Raw genomic sequence first — 21,262 nt, forward strand, 5'->3', positions numbered from 1 at the left:
ATAATTATAAGGTTAAGACCCGAATCAGGTGCTAAATAAACGTGTAATAAAAATGAGATGAGATCTATGAGATGACGTTTTGAGAGTTATTGTAGTTTGTTTTAAAGACTATCCGAGCCATGCCCGGGACGTGGACGGGGCGTGCTAGTTTCTATGAACTGTGGGTCCGTCCCGGCGGCGTCGGCCCGGACACGGACGTGTGAACGAGTTCATACAAAATACAATTCATTTTAGTATTTAGAGTTTGCAACAGCGGTATAATCGAAAACAAATACTTGATTGGATTATATTGAGTATTCATTATTGTTATATTGGGAAATAAAAGATGATTTTTAGTATAATGTACCAAAGATTAAAATGAAAATAAATTATTTAAGAATGTCAATTGGTACTTTTAGTTCTTGGACTCCGAATATGAATTGCATAATAAAGTATACGCGAGTCACGTGTCGACATCCGATAACTCCAGCTGACTGCTTCAGTTGAAGCCTGACTACGTACAGTTAAAATCTAGACTGTATGCAGTTGAAATTACGACTGCGAGCAGTTAATCATGACTGCAGGCTATTGGACGTGATAACTTCATACATGCATTCTAACAAATTTTTGTTGTTTTCTTATAATACAATACAATACAAATATTTTTTATTGCACACGGACAAATACATAATAACAATACAAAAAAGTAAAAAATTACATGTACAACAGGCGGCCTTATTTCTAAATAGCAATCTCTTCCAGGCAACCTTCGGGTTACAAGAAAAACCAAGCTTTGGGACGAACAAGTCGTGTGCCTGGCGGTAAGCGACATCCATGACAATTGCAATGCCACTCTGAGCTTTAAGTCGCAAAGGTCTTAGAAGCACTGCCAGTGAGCCCGTCACCTGAGATCATAGAAGATGGAAAAAAAGGAACCTGAGACATAAGTTGACAAGTTTTATATGCCTGCAATTTCATCAGCATTTAATTACTATTTTCTATTAATTACAGTAAATAATTACTATTACGTAGAAAATAATTGTATTGGCAACTTTAACGAAGAACGTGCCAAAATCCATAAACTAAAGAAATAGGTGCGTTAAATTTATGTATTCCTAATTTTTAATGTAGCAATTCTTCACTTGAAAAAGTCGCCATAAACTTTAATAATATAACATTTTGCCAATCTAACATGCTAAACAAACTACGAAACTCTTTAAATAATATGAAAACCTATCCCTTATGAATTATTTAAAATTTTACAACGTCACTACAACATACAACGTCAATTTTCGAATTTTGACAGTTTCAAAAATATTTTTTTTTATGGTAACATTGCGCAAGTATTCTTTCGTTGTGGTGAAACGTGCGTATGCCGGTTTCTTCAATTTTAAGGCAAATTTTAACTAATTCTGCTTGAGTACACGTTACAACAATAAAACAAAATGCACGGGGAAACGGCGATGACACTTATACAAATATTAGAAAAGACTATATCACCAGGTGAGCAACAATTTCTTTCTTTACGAGCATGGCGCTTTCTTCTGGACGTCAAACGACTGTTATCGCTAACCACGACTTGGACTACAAATTACAAGTGATGAAGGAAAGAGATTCTGCTAAATAATTTCACAGTAATGGCTATCTAGCAATGACATATCATCATGTGAGACTGTTTTGCTCAATAAAATATTGCAAACGTAATATTGTCGGTTTTCTCTTCTAGTTGTCAACAAATGTTTTTACTATCTTTTCTGTGTGGTATATATCTTATTGATGTAAAGTCCAGTATACATTATCTTAGATAACCATGTAGGTAATATAGTCTAATAGATTACTTCTTTGTGGAACCTGTTCATTTTAGTAATCTGTGAGGTAGTTGGTTTTGCATCCTTGTAATGATTGATCATCCCAATAATGAGCTTGATCAATAGTGTCGTCTTGCTGGTAACTCATTTTATACCCTATACTTAATCAAACATTGTAAATCCACAGAACATTATTCTTGAAATTTGTTATAAATGATAAAACAACTGTCATATAATATAAAGAAGGTTCTAGTTCAATTTGTTGTGTAAACTGAAATTTCCAGCATAACAAAGTCTGAAATACATTCACAGACAACTTATTCACCTGAAATACATTCACATAAAACTTATTCTTGTACAATCACAATCTTACCCACTTGTCTTTTGATTTCCTCTGTCTTCAGATTTGAAGGTTAACTGGGATTATTACATGTTAACTTGTTATTGACAAGTATTGTATTGTCCAGTTCATTGTGAATTTTGCTCCAATGCATCAAAATTGTTTAATCAAATATTTTTTAAATATAAACTTACTGCATGTTATTTTGTTTTAAAAAAAAAATAATTATACGGGGTGTTAAACTGATGGTCCCCAAAAGGGGGTGAACAAATAATTGGTCATTTGTCAAGACTACTATGCTAAGGTTGACAGTTTTTAGATTTTTGAAATGTGACCATTTTTTTAATTTCAAAAATGTATTTTTTTTTCCTACATTTTAGAAATTTTTTTTTTGCTAAATTTTAGCTTCCAATCCAATTGTTATGGTAGTGTAACAAATATACATTTATTTGCATGCAATAATTGAATAAAGAAAAACCAAGCTCATAAAGTTCTGAAAATAGTTTCAAAACCTCTAGAAGCTTCTCTTTCCATCTAGTGTTCAAATGTTATTAAAAACTTTTTTATCTAATTTCACAAGTTCAACATTTTTAACCAACTTCATAGTTGAAATGTGATAATATTAATTTAGTATAAGAGCAATATGTACTTGTAATTATGGTTACTGATTTTATAATTTAGAAATATCGAAACTTGTCGTAGTTATAGATCCTTTTGCACCTGTACTTATTCTGTATTATCTCTTTCTTCAACTATAATAGTTGTTAACATTTGGGGATAATTCAATAATGAAAAGATTTTTAATTCTGTAAATGTTGCTAAAAAAAAACAGATTGTACACCCACTTTTGTAGTGTAGGCGCGACATCACCACTGGTCTACTGAGACAAATTACTTTCAATTTTTTTCTTTAACACTTGCTTGAATTATAATTTGCATGCACTCTTCACTTATCTGTAGTAGTTAACACAAGCTTGTGTTATGAAAACTGTATTGTTATTTAATTCGAATGCTTAACTAAAATTTTCAATGTAAAATAAAGTCTGTGCAAGCATCATAAAAACCCCAAAAAAAAGTATAATAGAGATGCTTGGAATATATTTCTATTCAGTTATAAACCTATCTAATGCATTCTGTATGTTTTGATATTATTTTTGTACAAATAAAAAATATTATAATTATTTGATTATTCACATTTTATGCAATAAATATTTTTTTGCTTAGACCAAAATGAACTACAAGCAGCTGAGAAGTACTTGGACCATGCAGCAGCCACAGACTTCACGACATTCATCAAAATGCTATCAGACGTTCTGGTGGCTGGTGGCAACAGCCAGGTGGCACGAATGGCTGCAGGTTTGCAGCTTAAGAACCACCTGACTTCTAAGGATCAGACACTGAAACAGTCTTACCAACAACGGTGGCTTTCTTTACCTGAAGACGTTAGGCTTTACATTAAGAAAAATGTAAGTACTCTACTTTTTCGAGCATGTTAATTGGACTGCCATCACTCCAATTTCATGCTGCTCTGCCTCCTCTGGGCTTTTTGACTAGACATATAAATTTTATTCTATAGCCTCTGTATAGGCAGTGTCTGCGATTTTTAGTAGCAGTAGAGCTTGTGAGTGGGGTCGTCCAAGGAAGAACTGGCACCTTACTTATTTCTGCCGCCAAGCGCAAATGTGTGGGTGCGTTACTGCATTTCGGTTTTGAAGAGGAAAAGTTGCTATCTGGTGAATTACAGGCATATGGGACTTATCAACTTACGTGTCATGGTGACGGGCGCAGTGGCAGTGTCCGTTAGATCTTTCAAAGCTCTGAGTGGCACAGCTATGACTAAGCGTGTCGTTTACCACTAGTAGAGCTAGCTCGACAGGGCGCGACTTGCGCGAGAGCGACATACTGCTGTTCTCCCTTATAGATCTCGCGCTTCATGTCGCTCTCACGCAAATCGCGCCCTGTCGAGCTAGCCCTACAGGCGCACGACTTGTTCATCCCTTCACTTGTAGGACTAGTACGACAGGGCGCGACTTGCGCGAGAGCGACATAAAGCACAGGAATCTATGCAAGAACAGCATTATCTCGCGCCTCATGTCGCTCTCGCGCAGTCGCGCCCTGTCGTGCTAGCCCATCGGTATCATTAAAAAATAAAAAAGCTCATGTGTGTAAACATTTTTTTTTGTACATACAGCCCCTTTCAATTTTGAATTTGTTGTCGTTCGTAATAAGTTTAAGGATAATATCATTTTCAATTTATTTTTAGAATTAAAACTGTTACTGATGCTTACACATAAAAGCTTGGAATATTGTGTCACTGACTACTTTGTAGTTCTACTGAAGACTGAAGACTAATATTCTGCCCTCGTAACGAAAAAAGGCACAAATATGCAAACTTTATACAGTAGTTCTGCCTTTTTTTGTTCTGAGGGCAGTATTTTACCAGTGTATAACATTCATTTAGTCATAGCAAGCACTTCGTTCTGACGTGTGCGCTTTAAAATTGACTTGAAATCTTTTTATTTTGTCACCCAATTTAAATGAAACAAACACTAAATGTTAACCGAAGCTTATCTTAATAGAACATCGAGAATCACATCCAAATTGGTCCAGCCATTTAGGTTTAGTAATGTGTCTTCAGCTGCACACTTATACTTTAAAATATTAAAACTTTTACTATTTTATTATATGCATTAACACATTTGCTCTTTTGAGTAAAATAAAGTATATATGTTTAAAACAATTTTCTATGTCAACCCATATCTCTCTCAGTGAAAAACTTTTTCATGTAGGGTTAGGCCCTTGTTTCTTTGTTATTTCAAATCACATGTCCCACCATAAACTTATACTAATAAGTTGAACACCATCTTATATACAAAAAAAATTAAGTTTGCCTAATTAATACATTCAGGCGTTACTTTGCTAATAGAAATGGAAGTAAATTAATTTGCTATTCTGTGAACCCAGGCAAAATAGCTGTGCTTGTGTTGAGTATTTTATTAATATTATTATTTTTTAATTAACTTTATGAAAAAAATAGTCAACACAAACGCAGCTATTGCGAACAATTGAACCTTTTCTGGGTTCGCAATTTTTTTTAAATTTATCATCTAACAAGCAATTAGTCCCAAAGTTTTATAAATTACTGTGATATTTAACAACTTAGGTAGCCGACTGTGGGCGCTAGATGAGCATATCCATGGTTCGATTCCCAGTAGAACTAATTTGGGAAATAAATTTTTCTTAGTTCTCGTTTTTAATGTTCTGGGGTTCATTTTATTATGTATTTCCGAGATGGAGACCAGGTACTTGGCATGGTTACCTGGTACTACTGTTTACACACAAAATTTAAGTCGGACAACTCTCATCAATTATCAGATAACATCTAATTATTTTTATTTATCATGTATAAATGAAAGAGATAGGAAATAATACACATAAAGTTTTGTTGGTTGATAGAGATAAAACTCTGAAATAACAGTGCAATCACTGTTATTTTAGAGACACTTGTGTTATTTCTATGACAGGTCATGGCAGAATATCAGTGACGGCTATGTAATTAGCATAGTCCTCAAATGCCGTGTCATGACCATTCTGAGGACCTTTTTGGCATGCTTTTTTTTTGCTTGTTTGTTTTAATTTTTTTTGTATTATTGTTATTACGTTTTCCTATTATAATATAATAATATAAGTACGGACAACGGCACACCAGACCACACACACATTGTCGTTCGAAAATCGCCTCCAGTGCAACGGAACAAGATACGTCAATGTGTAGCTTGATGTGCTGGCGTGTGTACATTAAAAACTTCGCTGATTCAAAAATTTAAATGAAACATTTTAAAATGTCATTGAAAATATATCCCATCAATAATGGTTGGTATTGCCATTTACAGATCTTAGCAGCGATAGGCACAGAGACCACCCGGCCGAGCTCGGCGGCGCAGTGTGTTGCTTACGTTGCCGTAGCGGAATTACCAGTGGGCCAGTGGAACGACCTCATTCCCATCCTTGTAGAAAACGTGGTCAATGCTCAATCCACGGAACTGAAGAAAGAAGCTACCCTAGAAGCTATTGGTAAGCAACGAAATACTGTTTAGCCACAGACGAGGTACTGTCGTAACTTAAAATTGCACAATTGAGAAAACACGATTTGAAAGTTCAAAAAAATTACTGAATTAAACCTATAAATATATATACTCGTTAACAAATAGTTAACTAAATATTATAAGTAAATAAAAACATTCGCAATAAGGTCGGTTCAGTTTTTTTTTGTGTTCTGTGTTGTTCTAATCTAAACATTAAAATCACAGACATGTATCTAGATAGACACCGCAAGTGTACGTACTTCGCGTGCCCAAAGTAAGTGAAATTCACTTGCCGCTGCTACACTTCAGAACGCGCTCGACCGTTATCGTAGATAAACACCAGTCGAAAACACGAAAAATGCATAATTGTGCCATTATATGCTGCAAAAGCACCATAACGGTGGGTAAACGGGTAAACAGGGACGTTTCCTTCCACGGGCAAGTGATTTTGTAATCAGAAGATGCATAATTTATTTTAAAAACCATTATTTTGATTTGGTATCAATTTCGAGAAAACAAAGATGCCGAGTGTATGCCTCATATTAGTAATACATTGCGGCTTTTACTTGGTGCGATATATTTGTGATCCTTTGTTAATACGCCATGAATATCGAACGAACGCACTTTTGTATAATGCATTCAGTTTCGTGGTATTGCCACATGTACATTTCTTTGGCCAAATTTAACATTTAGTGATGTATAAGTTAGGCAACACTGTTCTCGATTCTGATTTGTTATAACTTTTGTTATAACATTTAGTAACGTTTCGTTTTTTTTTAGTTTTGTAGTATCTATTATCGGTAGTATCTGTAATTTCGATAATTTTTGCGGCACGTTGCCTCGAATGTCCGAATATAGTGAGCAAATAATTACATACATCGCCGGATATGTAGTACGAGTAATACAAAAAAATATAGATAGATAGACAGATAAACACTTTATTGCTCACACACAAGAACAAGATTAGTACATAAACAACTTAAAACTAATGTGGGCAAAGGCGGTCTTATCGCTAAGAGCGATCTCTTCCAGACAACCTTTAAGTTAGAGGAAAGCTAATCGGAGCGGGAGACGTAGTGTGCCAATTTTACAAATATAAAAATAAAAATAAATTATTTAAAAAAAAAATATAATACAAAGAATTAACAGTAACGCTGTCTTTACAAAAACCTGGAATTGGTCATATGTATGAGTTCGTTGCTTTCGAGGACGAAGGTGGTCAAGTTTATACCACCTGAGATGCTATCCAAATATGCAGAGTAGCAGAGTTAGAAATCCGGGATAAAATAAACAAATCACAAAAATTTCACATGAGGCCGTCATTAAGTAAACCTCTTCTGACTAATAAGATTTTACCTTATTTTGTCAGCAGTAACATTTTTATTTGTCTTGCCATTCATCAGTTTGACGAATTAACAACAGAAAACCATCTAGTAAAATTAATTAAGGCAGTCGCAAGTTCAAATATTGATGGGAGTTTTCATTATTTAAGTTAATCGATAAGATCTTCTATTACGAAAAGATGTTATGTATAATTACCTCATTTTATTGGAAGGACAATAATTTTAATATTTGAAGTCGATTAGAAATTTAAGTCTGTTATAATTAATGAACATTTCTTAAAAACAACTAAAATAAAGGACTTAACTATCTTGTTCTAGTATTTTTCTACTATATTAATATTACGACTACTTGTAATCAACAAATACTTGAACAAAAATTATTATATTTAGAATTAGAGCGAGTGGGAGGTTTCCATCACTAAATGGTTCTTGTGACGTCATAGTGGGTACAAATACTCAATATATTTATTGCATTGATATGGTACATACATGTCTTAAAATTACGATAATGCTACACATATGAGCCCTTTATTAGGGATAACAATAAGAGCAGAGGTAGGCCGAGGTTTCAATTATTAATTAGATTGTTATTTATCAAATAATAACATAAAGTAAACAAATATGTCATGTAATAAGAAACAAATACGTCATATTATAAGCAGAATTATGTCACATGAAAGTTTGAATTTAATTAGATTATATTATTATTTTTGCTTGTCATCAAAGTATTCATTTAAATTGTAATAGCATTTATTAATAAGATGTAATTTTAATTTATTTACAAACTGCTGTACTTGCGGCGTCTATCTAGATATATGTCTATGGTTCAAATCGTGTATTCTCAATTCCACAATTTTGAGTTACGACAGTATTTGTTTCATGTGTGACTTATTGACAGAGTTTTCGGTTGGTCATATAACACGATTCCCATCAGCTAAGCAGCTAAGCTTCCTAAGCAATTAGCTAATCTAGCCATAAAATAAGCTACTTAACAATAGCATTTACAAGTGCACACACAAAACAAAAAACGCGTAAAAGTTTCCACAAAAATGATAAATGTATTCAAATAATAATAATAATAATAATAATAATCTCATTTATTTGTCGGAATAGGTACATGGTACATTGATACATTTTATAAAGAATACAGTGGTACAAAATAATCCGACAAAACGGTCTATGACTCAGCGGTCGCGGGGGTCCCACGGCCTCTGTTATTCTGCCATAACCTTATTTAAATATTATAAACAGTTATTTCAGGACATCGAGACTTAAAATAAAAAAAAAAATAATGTATATTTACAAAGAGCAACCTCTAGAGTTTCTTGCTCATTCTTCTCAGAGGAATCTGCCATACCATTATAGCGTATAGTTTAATCAATATGACGATTTCAAATGTAATTTTCTCACCTATGAAATAAAGAACATTTGAGTTTTGAGTCTAAGTTATTCAACCCGAACTACAGTACTTTCATAATCTCATACAAAATACCACATACTGAATGCCTATCCTTTTCACTGCAATGAAAGCTTAGTTTTTAAGTTCCACTAAGTTTTAACGCGCCCGACACGAATGCGCTGCAGGCCGAAACATTTCAAGTTATGATACTGGTAGAAAAATTCATAGATGAAATTGTTGATCGTATTTCAGCCAGTATCAATTGAATCCAAATTAGAGGTTAATAAGTAGGTGACTGAAAATAACATTTTTAAATAGCAGCGTTGTAATGTCTGTTTATTTTAAAATTTGCTGTCTTGTTGCTGTTATTTTGTTTGCCATATGGTGGTGATTTGCAGGAGCATCTTAATTTTAAGTAATGGTGCAAATTTGTAATTATTCAAATAGTCATAAAATTGTATTGTCAGTCGTAATAGTACGTATACAACAGAGGTGGGGTGTGAAATGTGTCGTTAGCAAAGTCTGAAATCTATCTGGAAGCTATAGTCCTTTATATTATTAAACATAGATTTCTACGCGTTTATTATTGAATATTTTGAATTGAGTTTTTTAAGTGGTGGGGTATGCATACTGTCTAGTAAAGTGGTTTGATAATAGGTGACAAATTTTAGGCAAGCTATTTTTTTTATAACTTCAAGTGACGGGACGAACAAGTCGTACGCCTGATGGTAAGCTACACGCCTGTCCATAACAGCTACAGTGCCACTCAGAGCTTTAAATTGCAAAGATCTGAGGGGCACTACCACTGCGCCCGTCACCCTGAGACATAAATTGACAAGCCCCATGTGCCTCTAATTTCACCAGCACCCTTACCCTTGAAAACCTAGCAATACTACCCTGGACGAACTCTTTCACAAGGAGCTCTACTTCTACTGAAAGCTGATGGGAATAAAGTTATATGAACGATTCGTCTCTTGTACACAGCGCAAAATATCTTCCACTGCAGCATTTGCACAATATAAATAGTACTTTAGTTATAGCTAACGAATAATGCTTTAACAAGTAACCAACACTGTGACACTGTAAACAGTGTTGCCTAAGTGAGTCTTAGGGCAGTTTTCCAGGAGTCAGGACTTGAGTATGATTTCAAGCACTAGAAATCATACTCAAGTCCTTGCCATTAGGGTCGTATTTCCAGTGCTTGAAATCATACTCAAGTCCTGACTTGAGCATTGAGTAGAGTTCTGGAATACGATCCTTGGAAAGCTTGGTTGCAATCGGCACGACTACGCTTTAAATTAAATTTTTGTTTATTGTCAACATAACAGAAATGTCTTGACAACAATATAATTTGTCCATTCCAGGTTACATTTGCCAGGACATAGATGCAGAAGTACTAACAGAACAAAGTAACCCGATTCTTACGGCTATCATTCATGGCATGAGGTCTACTGAGACGAGCAATCACGTTCGACTCGCGGCCACACAGGCTCTGCTCAACTCCTTAGAATTCACTAAAGCTAACTTTGACAAAGAGAATGAAAGGAATTTCATAATGGAGGTTGTTTGCGAAGCTACACAGTCTAATGATATGAGAATTAGTGTTGCTGCTCTACAGTGCTTAGTGAGTATCCATACTTTTAAATATAGAAGATGTATTAAAGATTAAATGTAATAAATAAACCTTTTATTTACAGGTAAAAATTCTGTCTCTTTACTATCAATATATGGAACCTTACATGGGTCAAGCTTTGTTCCCTATCACTTTAGAAGCAATGAAATCTGACATAGATGAAATCTCCCTACAAGGCATTGAATTTTGGTCCAATGTCAGTGATGAAGAAATAGATCTTGCTATCGAAGAAGCCGAGGCAGCTGAAGCAGGTATGAGCCAACTCATTTGGGAATTGGAATTAATTTGTATTGATGTCATATTTCCTTCTGCATATTTATTGTTATGTTTCTGTCTCTGGTAGGTCGTCCTCCCGCCAGAACATCAAAATTCTACGCCAGGGGCGCATTACAATACTTAGCGCCTGTCCTAATGCAGAAATTAACAAAACAAGATGACGGCGACGACGAATTGGAATGGAATCCATCGAAAGCGGCGTCTGTGTGTCTGATGCTCCTGTCTAACTGCTGTGAAGACGATATAGTGCCTCACGTCTTGCCCTTCATCAACTCGAACATCAAAAATGACAACTGGCGGTATCGAGAAGCTGCTCTAATGGCATTCGGTTCGATTCTTGGAGGTCTTGAGGCCAACACTCTGAAACCACTGGTAGAAAAGGCTATGCCCACATTGATTGAGGCCATGTATGACTCCAGTGTTGCTGTACGGGACACTGCCGCTTGGACTTTCGGCAGAATTTGTGAAATTGTCCCCGAAGCCGCCATTAATGAGATGTACCTGAAACCACTGCTGGAGAGTCTTGTTAGTGGTTTGGGAGCCGAGCCCCGCGTCGCCGCTAATGTATGCTGGGCATTCACTGGACTAGCGGAAGCCGCATATGACGCTGCTGATTGTGGAGATTCCAGTCAACCAAAAACATATTGTATGTCCAATTACTTCGATTTCATCATTCAGAGGCTTCTCGAAACCACTGACCGTCAAGATGCCGCACAGCACAATTTGAGATCGGCTGCATACGAAGCTCTTATGGAAATGGTTAAAAACTCTCCTACTGATTGCTACGTAACTGTTCAGAAGACCACAGTGGTAATTTTGGAGCGACTGCAGCAGGTTCTGCAGATGGAGAATCACATTTCGAGTCAGTCTGATCGTTCGCAGTTCAATGATCTGCAGAGTTTGCTGTGCGCTACTTTACAATCGGTTCTTCGTAAAGTGACGCCCGAAGATGCACCTCGGATATCGGACGCCATCATGACGGCGCTGCTCACCATGTTCGCGGGCAACGCCGGTAAAGCTGGTGGGGTACAGGAGGACGCCCTCATGGCAGTTTCCACTCTGGTCGAAGTGTTAGGCGAGGGTTTCCTCAAGTACATGGATGCTTTTAAAAGATACTTGTATGTTGGTCTAAAGAACCATCAAGAATACCAAGTATGCATAGCAGCAGTTGGTCTTACTGGTGACATTTGCCGCGCTTTGAAGAGTAAGGTAAGAGGAACTAGCCTTCTATTTGAACTCTGAGCTGTAATATGAATATCTACAGTATTTTAAATTTTTATTGAATTGATATTCAATTATTTTTTTGTGAAATTACTCCACTAGATTGTTATAATTATTAATAGAAAGATCGAACACTCACACCAACGTCTTCTAGCATTCCGTGCGAGACTCTGGCACGATATGCTAGAAGACGTCGGTTCGAATCCGGCCGGATCGAAGGAATTTTTTATGAGTGTTCGATCTTTGTATTAATAATTATAATCTACAGTATTTTTATTTAAACAAATTTCAATTTCAGGTGCTGCCTTATTGTGATGAGATTATTGTACTGTTATTGGAAAACCTTGGCGATCCATCCATTCATCGTTCTGTGAAGCCACAGATATTGTCCGTCTTTGGAGATATTGCTCTCAGCATTGGTCCAGATTTTGCCAAATACTTTGATGTCGTTATGCAAATGTTGCTGCAGGTAAATACTAACAATTTCTTTTTTCGTATTCCCGTTAAAGTCTGAGTATATTTTAAAAATTAACACAATTCTGTAACATGTAAAACTTCTAGGCCAGCAATGCGCAAGTGGACCGCAATGATTACGACATGGTGGAATATCTTGGCGAACTCCGCGAGAGTGTGCTCGAGGCCTATACCGGAATTATTCAAGGACTGAAGGGAGCTAGTGGAGAGGTATGAGTAAAATAACAATATGTTTATGGTTACTTCTAATGTCCCAAATAAATAACATAAAATTTTGAAATGTGACTCGTAACAGCGAGTTAATAATGATAATAACCAGTTGGCCTTTGTTTTTTAATAATAATAATCTTTACTTATCTTCAGAAATGGTTTTGTCAAATAATAGTGGCCAGAGCATCCTTTTAAGCGTAGCCAGTGGTCATGCCGCACAATAATGCAGCTTTCTGGCACTTGTACAAAATGTACGCCCATAATTCAGAAAATGATGTAATACATATGTGGTTCATTTGATGTAACATATTTTTGGTCGAAATTACATTCAATAGATATAATTAATTTATGGTATAAAGACATTTAACATATTCTTACATGATGTAAGGTATCATGGGATGTAATCATCGAGTATATAACCAGAAATAGAGACGAAATAAGGTCCATATATTCCTGGTAACACATTAGCGATATAGCTCTTATAAATATCAACTCTCGTTTGCACCGAAATACAGACAGGCCAACTACTGACCTGTGTGTACGTCTCAGCATATTCCAAAAAATATTCTGTATTTATTGTAATAAAGATAACATCTATAATAATGCTGTTCTATTTGGTGGTGTAGGAAAAACAGCAAAACATCTAATTACAAAACAAACGGAATCACATTTCATCGGTAATTAAATATTAAATATGTAATTTTGCAATTTTCGTCCATTATAGCAATGCTCAAGTTAACTGGTCGATTTGAAGCGAAACAGTTGACGACACCCGTCAATTATTTCGAACTAGCCAATCGGAGCGCAGTTGTCACAGTAATGATATGGCAGAATAATTTTCAAACAAATTAAATGACATTTCGTCTCTATTTCTGGTTATAAACTCGATGGATGTAATAAATGTTTGACATAACACAGATGGTATAATATGTAAGTTATGTACACATTTTAGACATAATATTAACTCAGTACAGTGTAATATAAAATATAATCCCAGTGCCAAAGAAGGGTGGCGACATCCCGTGTATTTCATGACCCAATGTGTTTCACGACGTGCATTAAAGAAACCTATCAATACTTGTAATTCGTTAACATAGCATCGAAAAAGCTAATTGAGTACAGCCTGTAGAAGCTGGGGCTATAAAGTTGATATAAGTTATGTTTGTAGCATTGTCCTGTATTTTGCTTATTTGTTCGCAGTGGCAGAAACAACAAGTTTGCATTTTGTTCCCAAAAATAAATAAGAACTTTCTGAATATTTCCAAATCTCCCAAACTCTGCCACTAATTAATATTTACAACGTTAACATGTTCAGCCGCAATGAAAACGAATAAGAATTAAATCTGCCGAAATGGCAGCAATCTGCGACAATTGGTCACACTCTCATTGTGATTGTTCTGTCTCAATGTGACATTGACATTGGCAAGAGGTCTCTTGTCAAAACGTTCCTGTGCTAACTTTTTATCTCTCATACAATGTTTCTAAAAGAGAGAAAATAACATGAGCTCTCAAATTATATTTTTGTAATGTCATTAAAATATATACATAACCGTCTTTGTGAATAAAAACCGCCGAAGTATTTTAATAACCGGCAAACTATCTCACCACCGCTACACATGTCTTTCAACCCTGACATTGGCAAAATCGTCGCGCAAAACGACGGAGCCATAGACACAAAAGTTGAAGTTGAAGTTGAATGAGAGATAAAAAGTTAGTCTCATTTAATTGTCTAAGCATTTTTGTCACATTGTTTTTTGTTTTTTATTTTATGTCTTTACTATTCAATTGATTATTTGGTTAGGTATTTCATAGCTTTATTGTTTTATGAGTGTACTATAAAACAACCAATACTTTAGGCAGGTAAACATTATCATGTTCAAAATGAAACATCATACAAGAACGTTACCTAATCTATGGTCAAACTGAATCAATTGGGTTGTGTTGTTGCATTTAGTCTAATATACATTGTTTTACATTTTTTTCAACTTCAAAAAATATACAAAAGTATATTGACAACTAGGGAACTAGAATGTAAAATCATACTAGCAAAGTCCATGAACGGCTCTTCGTTGATTTAATAACTATTGGGTCAGCTTTCGCCATCTCTCTTTAAGTGCGACGACGACGAACGCAACCAGGAGTAACGAGGCTTTCGATTAAAACTAATCTTATAACTTTTACTTCCCCAAGTTAACCTACTTGGTATTATTTATAATTACTAATTCATATTATACCTACCGATAATACTTATACCATTTATTCATTATGTTAATTAATCATTATATCAAATTTAGTTATACCAATTGAAAATTTATCATTTGTTGTCATATCGATCATTACACACGCGGTTGCATACAGATCCGGTCGGACGTGGCGCTGGTGGAGCCACACGTGCCGGCCATCGTGAGCTTCATGGTGACGGTGGCGTGCGAGCCCGAGCGCACGGACGGCCACATGTCGGTGGTGGCGGGACTGACGGGCGACCTGTGCACTGTGTTCGGCCAACGCGTGCTGCCGCTGCTGGAGACGCGCCCGCTGTTGGACCTGCTGCAGGCCGCGCGCCGCTCGCGCACTCCACGCACCAAGACCCTCGCCAACTGGGCCACCAAGGAGATCCGCAAGCTCAAGCAGCAGCCGTCGCTCACCAGCTGGTACGCTTTTTACTTATCAAGGACATCCAATACCATTTTCAGCTGGATCAAACTTTACAAAGCCCCAGTACCTGATACCTAACTAAAGAGTGCAGTTGAAAAAAATCTCCTAATAATAATAAATTTCTTTATTTCCACAAAATTTTACAGAAATTACAATTACAAATTATGCAGCGATTTCAGAAATACAATTACTTACAGAAAGTGGAACAGGAAGTAGCAAATGACGACACTGACTCTTGAACTAGGCAAAACCTGTATCTCAATTGGATGGCTTCCTAATATATATAATATAGCAAAACATTTGAAGGGAGCAAAACAAAAATCAGCTGAGGGGAAAGCGATAATATGCTAATATTTAACTTAAGTCATGAGAATGTGTGTGTATAAGAGAGTATGTGAACTAATGAAATATTCTTTATGACGTTTGGTTGAATACTGGACCTATGGTAATAGGCAGAACATTTGAACCATGTTGTAATTTAGTCTTACAGTTACGAATACTGATAATTATGTTTAACTTACATTTTAAATTGGAACTGTTCCATAAACATTTAAAGAATAATATTTTATAATCTGTCCTTTTTGAAGACAAGAGTGAAATGAAATGACATTTGCGGGGTTGCCAGTTAAATTCATAGAATTTTAAATAGTCATGTAGCTCTTATCGACATTTTTATCGACAGATTGTGATAGAAGGTATGCCAAAAATGTTTGAAATGTGAATTATATGACGTTTCAATGATTACTAATTGCGTTATTGACTTCTTCATTCCTATTTTAACAGCTGGTCTACCAGTATCGAAATCAATTTGTATTCATATACGTTTTAATAAGGACAGGCGAATTTAATTATCTATATTTTATTTTTAATAGATATATTCTAAATTATGTACTTTTTGTATGAGTTTACAAAAATTGACAATTCAAATGAACCTGTGCCCAGCAGTTGGAGGAATAACGGGCCGATGATGATTCAAATGATAAAAGTTCGGCGATTTATTGCATGAGCGTAACCAACATTCAGTCGATAGAATATTTATCGACCGCGTGGAACACTTTCATGCAATGAGCTGTCATTTTACACCATCTTTAAAAAAGACAGACTGTAATTCATTTGTTCAGTACATGAAACTAAACAACTGTGTTTATGGAATAGTGATGCAACAGACCTCTGCTTCGGCAATTGCTGAAGTTCCGTACGCTTTTAATCGGAAGTCTATAACGTTTGCGAAGGATGTGGTGATGAGACGCGTGTGTTTTAGCATTGTTGTATTGTACAATGTGCAATTACGAAAACAAAAACAAGTCCTGTTTTTAATATAACTATTTATTCAGTCAACTACTTTTTTTAAGGTCCAATGGTGTTAGTAAACTTAGAAAAATTACTTAAAGACTAGGTTAGTGGTAATAATAATAAATAGTACAAAACAGATGATTTTATTATTTTTCGCAATTTCAGAGGCCATCCTATAGTAAACAGTGATTGGTTTCATATATTATTGTGTAATAAAATTAGGGCTTTAGCATTACGTATAGCAATGAATGTTTGGAGTAAATCTGTTTATGAATTTTTTCAGATTCAAATCGCCACGTTGCAGCAGTGAAGTAACGCAGCTCCACTCGACTTACTGCTGGTAATCTCGTTGTATTGGCAGGTCATATCACGTCATTATTCATAAGTCGTTAGGTGCATTTTCAAGGGCCTTGCCGGATTAGCTTTTTTTTCATAATTTATTTGATATTGTTAAGTTTCAAATAAACTGGTTTCTTATTTAGAATATTGTGCTCTCTTTGTTGTTATTTATATTTCATTTTTAAAAGGTATAGTTCTATGTATGTATATATTACATTGGGAGTTTATTTTTAATTCTTAGCACATTATGTACTGAATGTATTATGTACCATTTAAAAATGTAGTGATCGAAGTAACTGTAGCAATAATTAGTGTACCACAGTGCATATTGTTCTTTAATTTATAATGCACTTCACGAGGAGCTGATCACCAAGTGATTTCTGCATTGCCGGCACCATCCAATGCACCTAACGCAGCATTCTTAAAATAGTTAAGTATGCCTGACCATTATAATCTTTCCATAACGATCTTGAAAACAGCATATTTCCTATTTGGTATTATAAATACAGACAGTGGCTGTGGTATATTAAGGAGGGACTTAGGCTCAGGCTAACAATGTGCGGGAGTGATAATGTTGTTCCACCCTAATATCTGAAATCAATAATACGCGTTAAGAATCAGTCGGTACTGACAATCTTGAGATTACAAAGAGTGCTCTTAAGCTAGATGCAACTCCCCATGTTGCCAGCTTGTGCTGATATATGCCCTTAACTATATGAGGTAAGTGATAGTTTGAAAGACGATGCGTGCAAGTTGACGTATGTTACATTAGGCATGCACATATGCAAGGGATTATGAATTCTATAAATTATTGTTATGTTTTGTATGACGCATGAAAGGGAGCGCGAATGAGATGTATGTGAATCGGCGTGCTAGATAATCACAGATATTTAGTAAGTGTGAGGTGATTTTAATGAAAAGGTGGTGTAATGTATAAAATTCCGTCAACATCATAGAGACAGAAGGACACCATATTGGTGAAAATTACCTTTTCTTTACCATAATGCTGTTGTCTTGTTTTATCGAGCAACCAGCTAGCTATATGTTTTATATTTGTGATTATTCATTGTATGGGAATAATATGGCCTATTTTTTATCTAGGAATGCTTTCTGTTGAAATCAGGTACTTATTAAATGCTTTCACATGAAGGTAGAAACAAAAATTGCAAATAATATTACAACAACTGTTAAAACATGCGAGACTATAAAACGAAGAGTGCAGCTATTGTGGTGAATGTAAAGTACTAATGCCTTCCGATCTCAAGCTTCCATTATTTGTACATATGTAATTTAAAGCTCTTCGTGTACAATTTTCTAAAGTGGGGCTTTAGTATCAGCCACACAAATAGGAGAATGTGAGATATTCGACTGAATGAACAAATTTTCTTCACGGAGCGAAACACTGCCTTTGGAGTAACAAATTGCTTCGAAACCGTCATAAAAGGCGAATCTCATTAGTTTCGACGATATTAATTTTCAATTTAGTTATAAACTTGCATTTTTTTAAACATTTTCTCATTAACTTAAGGTTAATTCCATTTTTTTAGAAATATATGAAAGTTCATATTATTGCCTGTTATTACCGCTAAAAAATATAAAGCATTAAACTCTTCACGTATTTAATGCGCATTGAGCGTTGATTATTCATATTTTACTGTGTGGTTTATACGTCTTTTTTATTTATTGTCCTTATTGCTGTCGTAAAAGAGCCCGGTTAATTCCATTGCCAATTTAAAGCCCTGTAATAAATAATACGTATTACATTTTGGTTGAGTGTTTGCTAGTCTGTGAGCATCACTGATAGGGATGATGTTTGCGCGATTTATGCAAGAATTTTTATAAAGACCTTTACACATCTATCATTTTATATTCAATTAGTTGTAATGGGGAGTCCGCTGGAAAATATTTTATAAGTATTAGTGAACCTACGTATGTAAACAAATACCATATCATTAGGCGAAACAGAAATACGTACGTACATGTTGTATACTATCACGGCTTGTAACAAGACTAACGGACCTTACTTAATTGATCTTTGTTACAGACAAGCATAGAAATCGAAGCCAACAGCACACATAACACAATGAACTAATATTTTCCTTATCGGCTTATTAGATAGTTTCCCGCGACTCAGTACTACCTACAAGTAAAGTCGATCAAGATGGATGTTTAACATGAGTACCCCAGTGGTCTATAGGTGTTATGTACTTATATTAATTAAGTATGATAGGAGAATGTATGAGGACCAGTGCCATGCCATGAAAGAGGTTCTGAATTAGAATCGTAGGCATCGTGTCGACGAATACCACCCACTTTTCCTGCGCTAATCAAAAATCAATTGAAATTATTTTGTTTAAAAATTATTTTTCTCTTGTTTTGACTCGCCTACTACTCTGTAAACTGTTCTATTCTATGATAATAAAACATTTAGAAGATACAATGTGGTTATTATTTTCCTCAGACACGCCTTACTTTAGTTCAGGTTTTTGTATAACATAAGATAGTCACGGTGACTGCGGTAATAACAAGATTAGGCACAGCACTAGCGACTCCGACTAAACATATAATATCCTGTAATAATAGTATAGGAACAATTGATTAATAACATTATCTTATGAGCAGCGTGCGTTACTTTGAATCCGGGGATTATTTTCAACACAAAACCATGATAATATTTGGTCATTTATATGTCACTTATCTAAAATAAAATCGGAATTTGCCGTGTTATTATACCTTTTATTGTTCTGTAAATGTTAATTTTGTGTAAAAAGATAACCTACGTCGAAACGACGTATTCGATTTTGAAAAATCGGTATAATTCCTTCGTATTAAGCACCTGTGCACCCGCCGTTCCTTCCAACTCAGTCGACCCACAGAGCTTGCAGAAGACACTGGTGTCGCTGTGTGTGACTCTACTCATCTAAATAATATACCTGCCATACGTCGAAGTGACGTATGGTTATCTTTTGCGTTAGTTTTTGACTTTGGTGATGTCGTGTAGTTAATAGGTTTTCGTGATTTATGTGCGAATCATAGATTTAGTATATAGGTGCGAATAAATACTATAGTTTTTGAGGTCCCTCGCAGCAACACATCTCCCGCGCATCTAGTAAGGCAAAAAAACTGCTTTAAAACCTACCAAGTTTCAAATACTTACTATGGTTGAATTGGTCGGTTGAACTTACTGGATTTTTGACTGGTCACGAAGCGAACTAGTTTCTAAGCCCCGCGCGCCCGCCTCCGGGTGCCCCGGACTGTGCCGTACCTCCAGGTCGGGACAAGTAATATCGGACCAGCGCGACCTACTTTTTAGTTGATCAATATGCCTAGTTAGGAACTGACCGTTACATAACATCATCCACTACATAACGCCTTGAGTTAAATAACTTCTTTTTTTTTGTCTTTAATCCATTTTTCCTGTCGTCCGTAACTTCTAGCCCAAACCGTATCGTTTTCCTCAAAATCGCGTTCTACTCCACCAGCATTCTCAGTTTGAGTACGCTGTGCCTCATGCACCTTTTCTAGTACCTACTGCATAGTCATTACGTAATAAGTCGAGGCGTTTGCGCAAGTCAAACCTCACTTTTTAGAGTGTTCACAGAGCTGTATTCCAATACTGGTAATTTAATATTCATCTCTGCCAGCCACTGTCTCCCCAGTAGCACTGTCTAACCATTTCTAATAACATAAAGATCTAGTGCCCTTTCTTCGTTTTGATAAAATACTTTAGGCTTAATTACTCCAACGGGCCGCGCTGCCTCCCCTGTGTAGTAGTGCAAAACTAATTTACAGTCACAATTTTTTTAATTATTAAACATTTTGAAATAAGTATCGTAACGTGTGCACGACACAGCGCTGCATGTATCGCATTCCATAACGAGCTTCTTACCCTGAACATTTAGCGGCATAAGCAACGGTTTACATTGATTTATTGCTAACTGGTTACAATCAATAAACATTGCCTCCTCACTGTCGACGCTGTCCGTATCCGTAGCTTCACCAATGTTCGATACCCCGTGCTACATGGTTCGTATTGTTTGGACACATACGACGCAAGTGCCCTATTTGATTACATACCCGGCACATATATCGCGTGAGCTTGCGAGTTGCCGATTCATGTGCGCCCCGCATGCACGGCACGATTGGTGTCGACGAGACTATAGCGGAATATACGACCATTTTAAAACGTATGTCGAAAACGTGCAACT

The 21,262-nt window shown here is 35.7% G+C and overlaps 1 protein-coding gene across 2 annotated transcripts; it reads left to right on the forward strand.

Moving 5' to 3' along the window:
• The first annotated feature begins 1,334 nt into the window (after positions 1-1,334).
• LOC113234643 (importin subunit beta-1) lies at positions 1,335-19,477 on the forward strand. Of its 2 annotated transcripts, XR_003310807.1 has the most exons (11): positions 1,335-1,482; positions 3,351-3,592; positions 6,020-6,200; positions 10,318-10,577; positions 10,651-10,837; positions 10,930-12,071; positions 12,382-12,552; positions 12,645-12,767; positions 15,126-15,418; positions 16,999-17,055; positions 19,099-19,477. XR_003310807.1 is itself a non-coding variant. In XM_026470045.1 (10 exons), coding segments are annotated over exons 1-10 (2,658 nt in total). In that variant the 5' UTR covers positions 1,335-1,424; the 3' UTR covers positions 17,000-19,221. The 2 variants fall into 2 exon arrangements, 1 of the variants encoding a protein (XP_026325830.1); XM_026470045.1 differs by having other exon boundaries at positions 16,999-19,221.
• The last annotated feature ends 1,785 nt before the right edge of the window (positions 19,478-21,262 follow it).

Source organism: Hyposmocoma kahamanoa, unplaced genomic scaffold (assembly GCF_003589595.1).
Source record: "Hyposmocoma kahamanoa isolate Upper Pololo Valley unplaced genomic scaffold, ASM358959v1 102, whole genome shotgun sequence".
NCBI lineage: Eukaryota > Metazoa > Arthropoda > Insecta > Lepidoptera > Cosmopterigidae > Hyposmocoma > Hyposmocoma kahamanoa.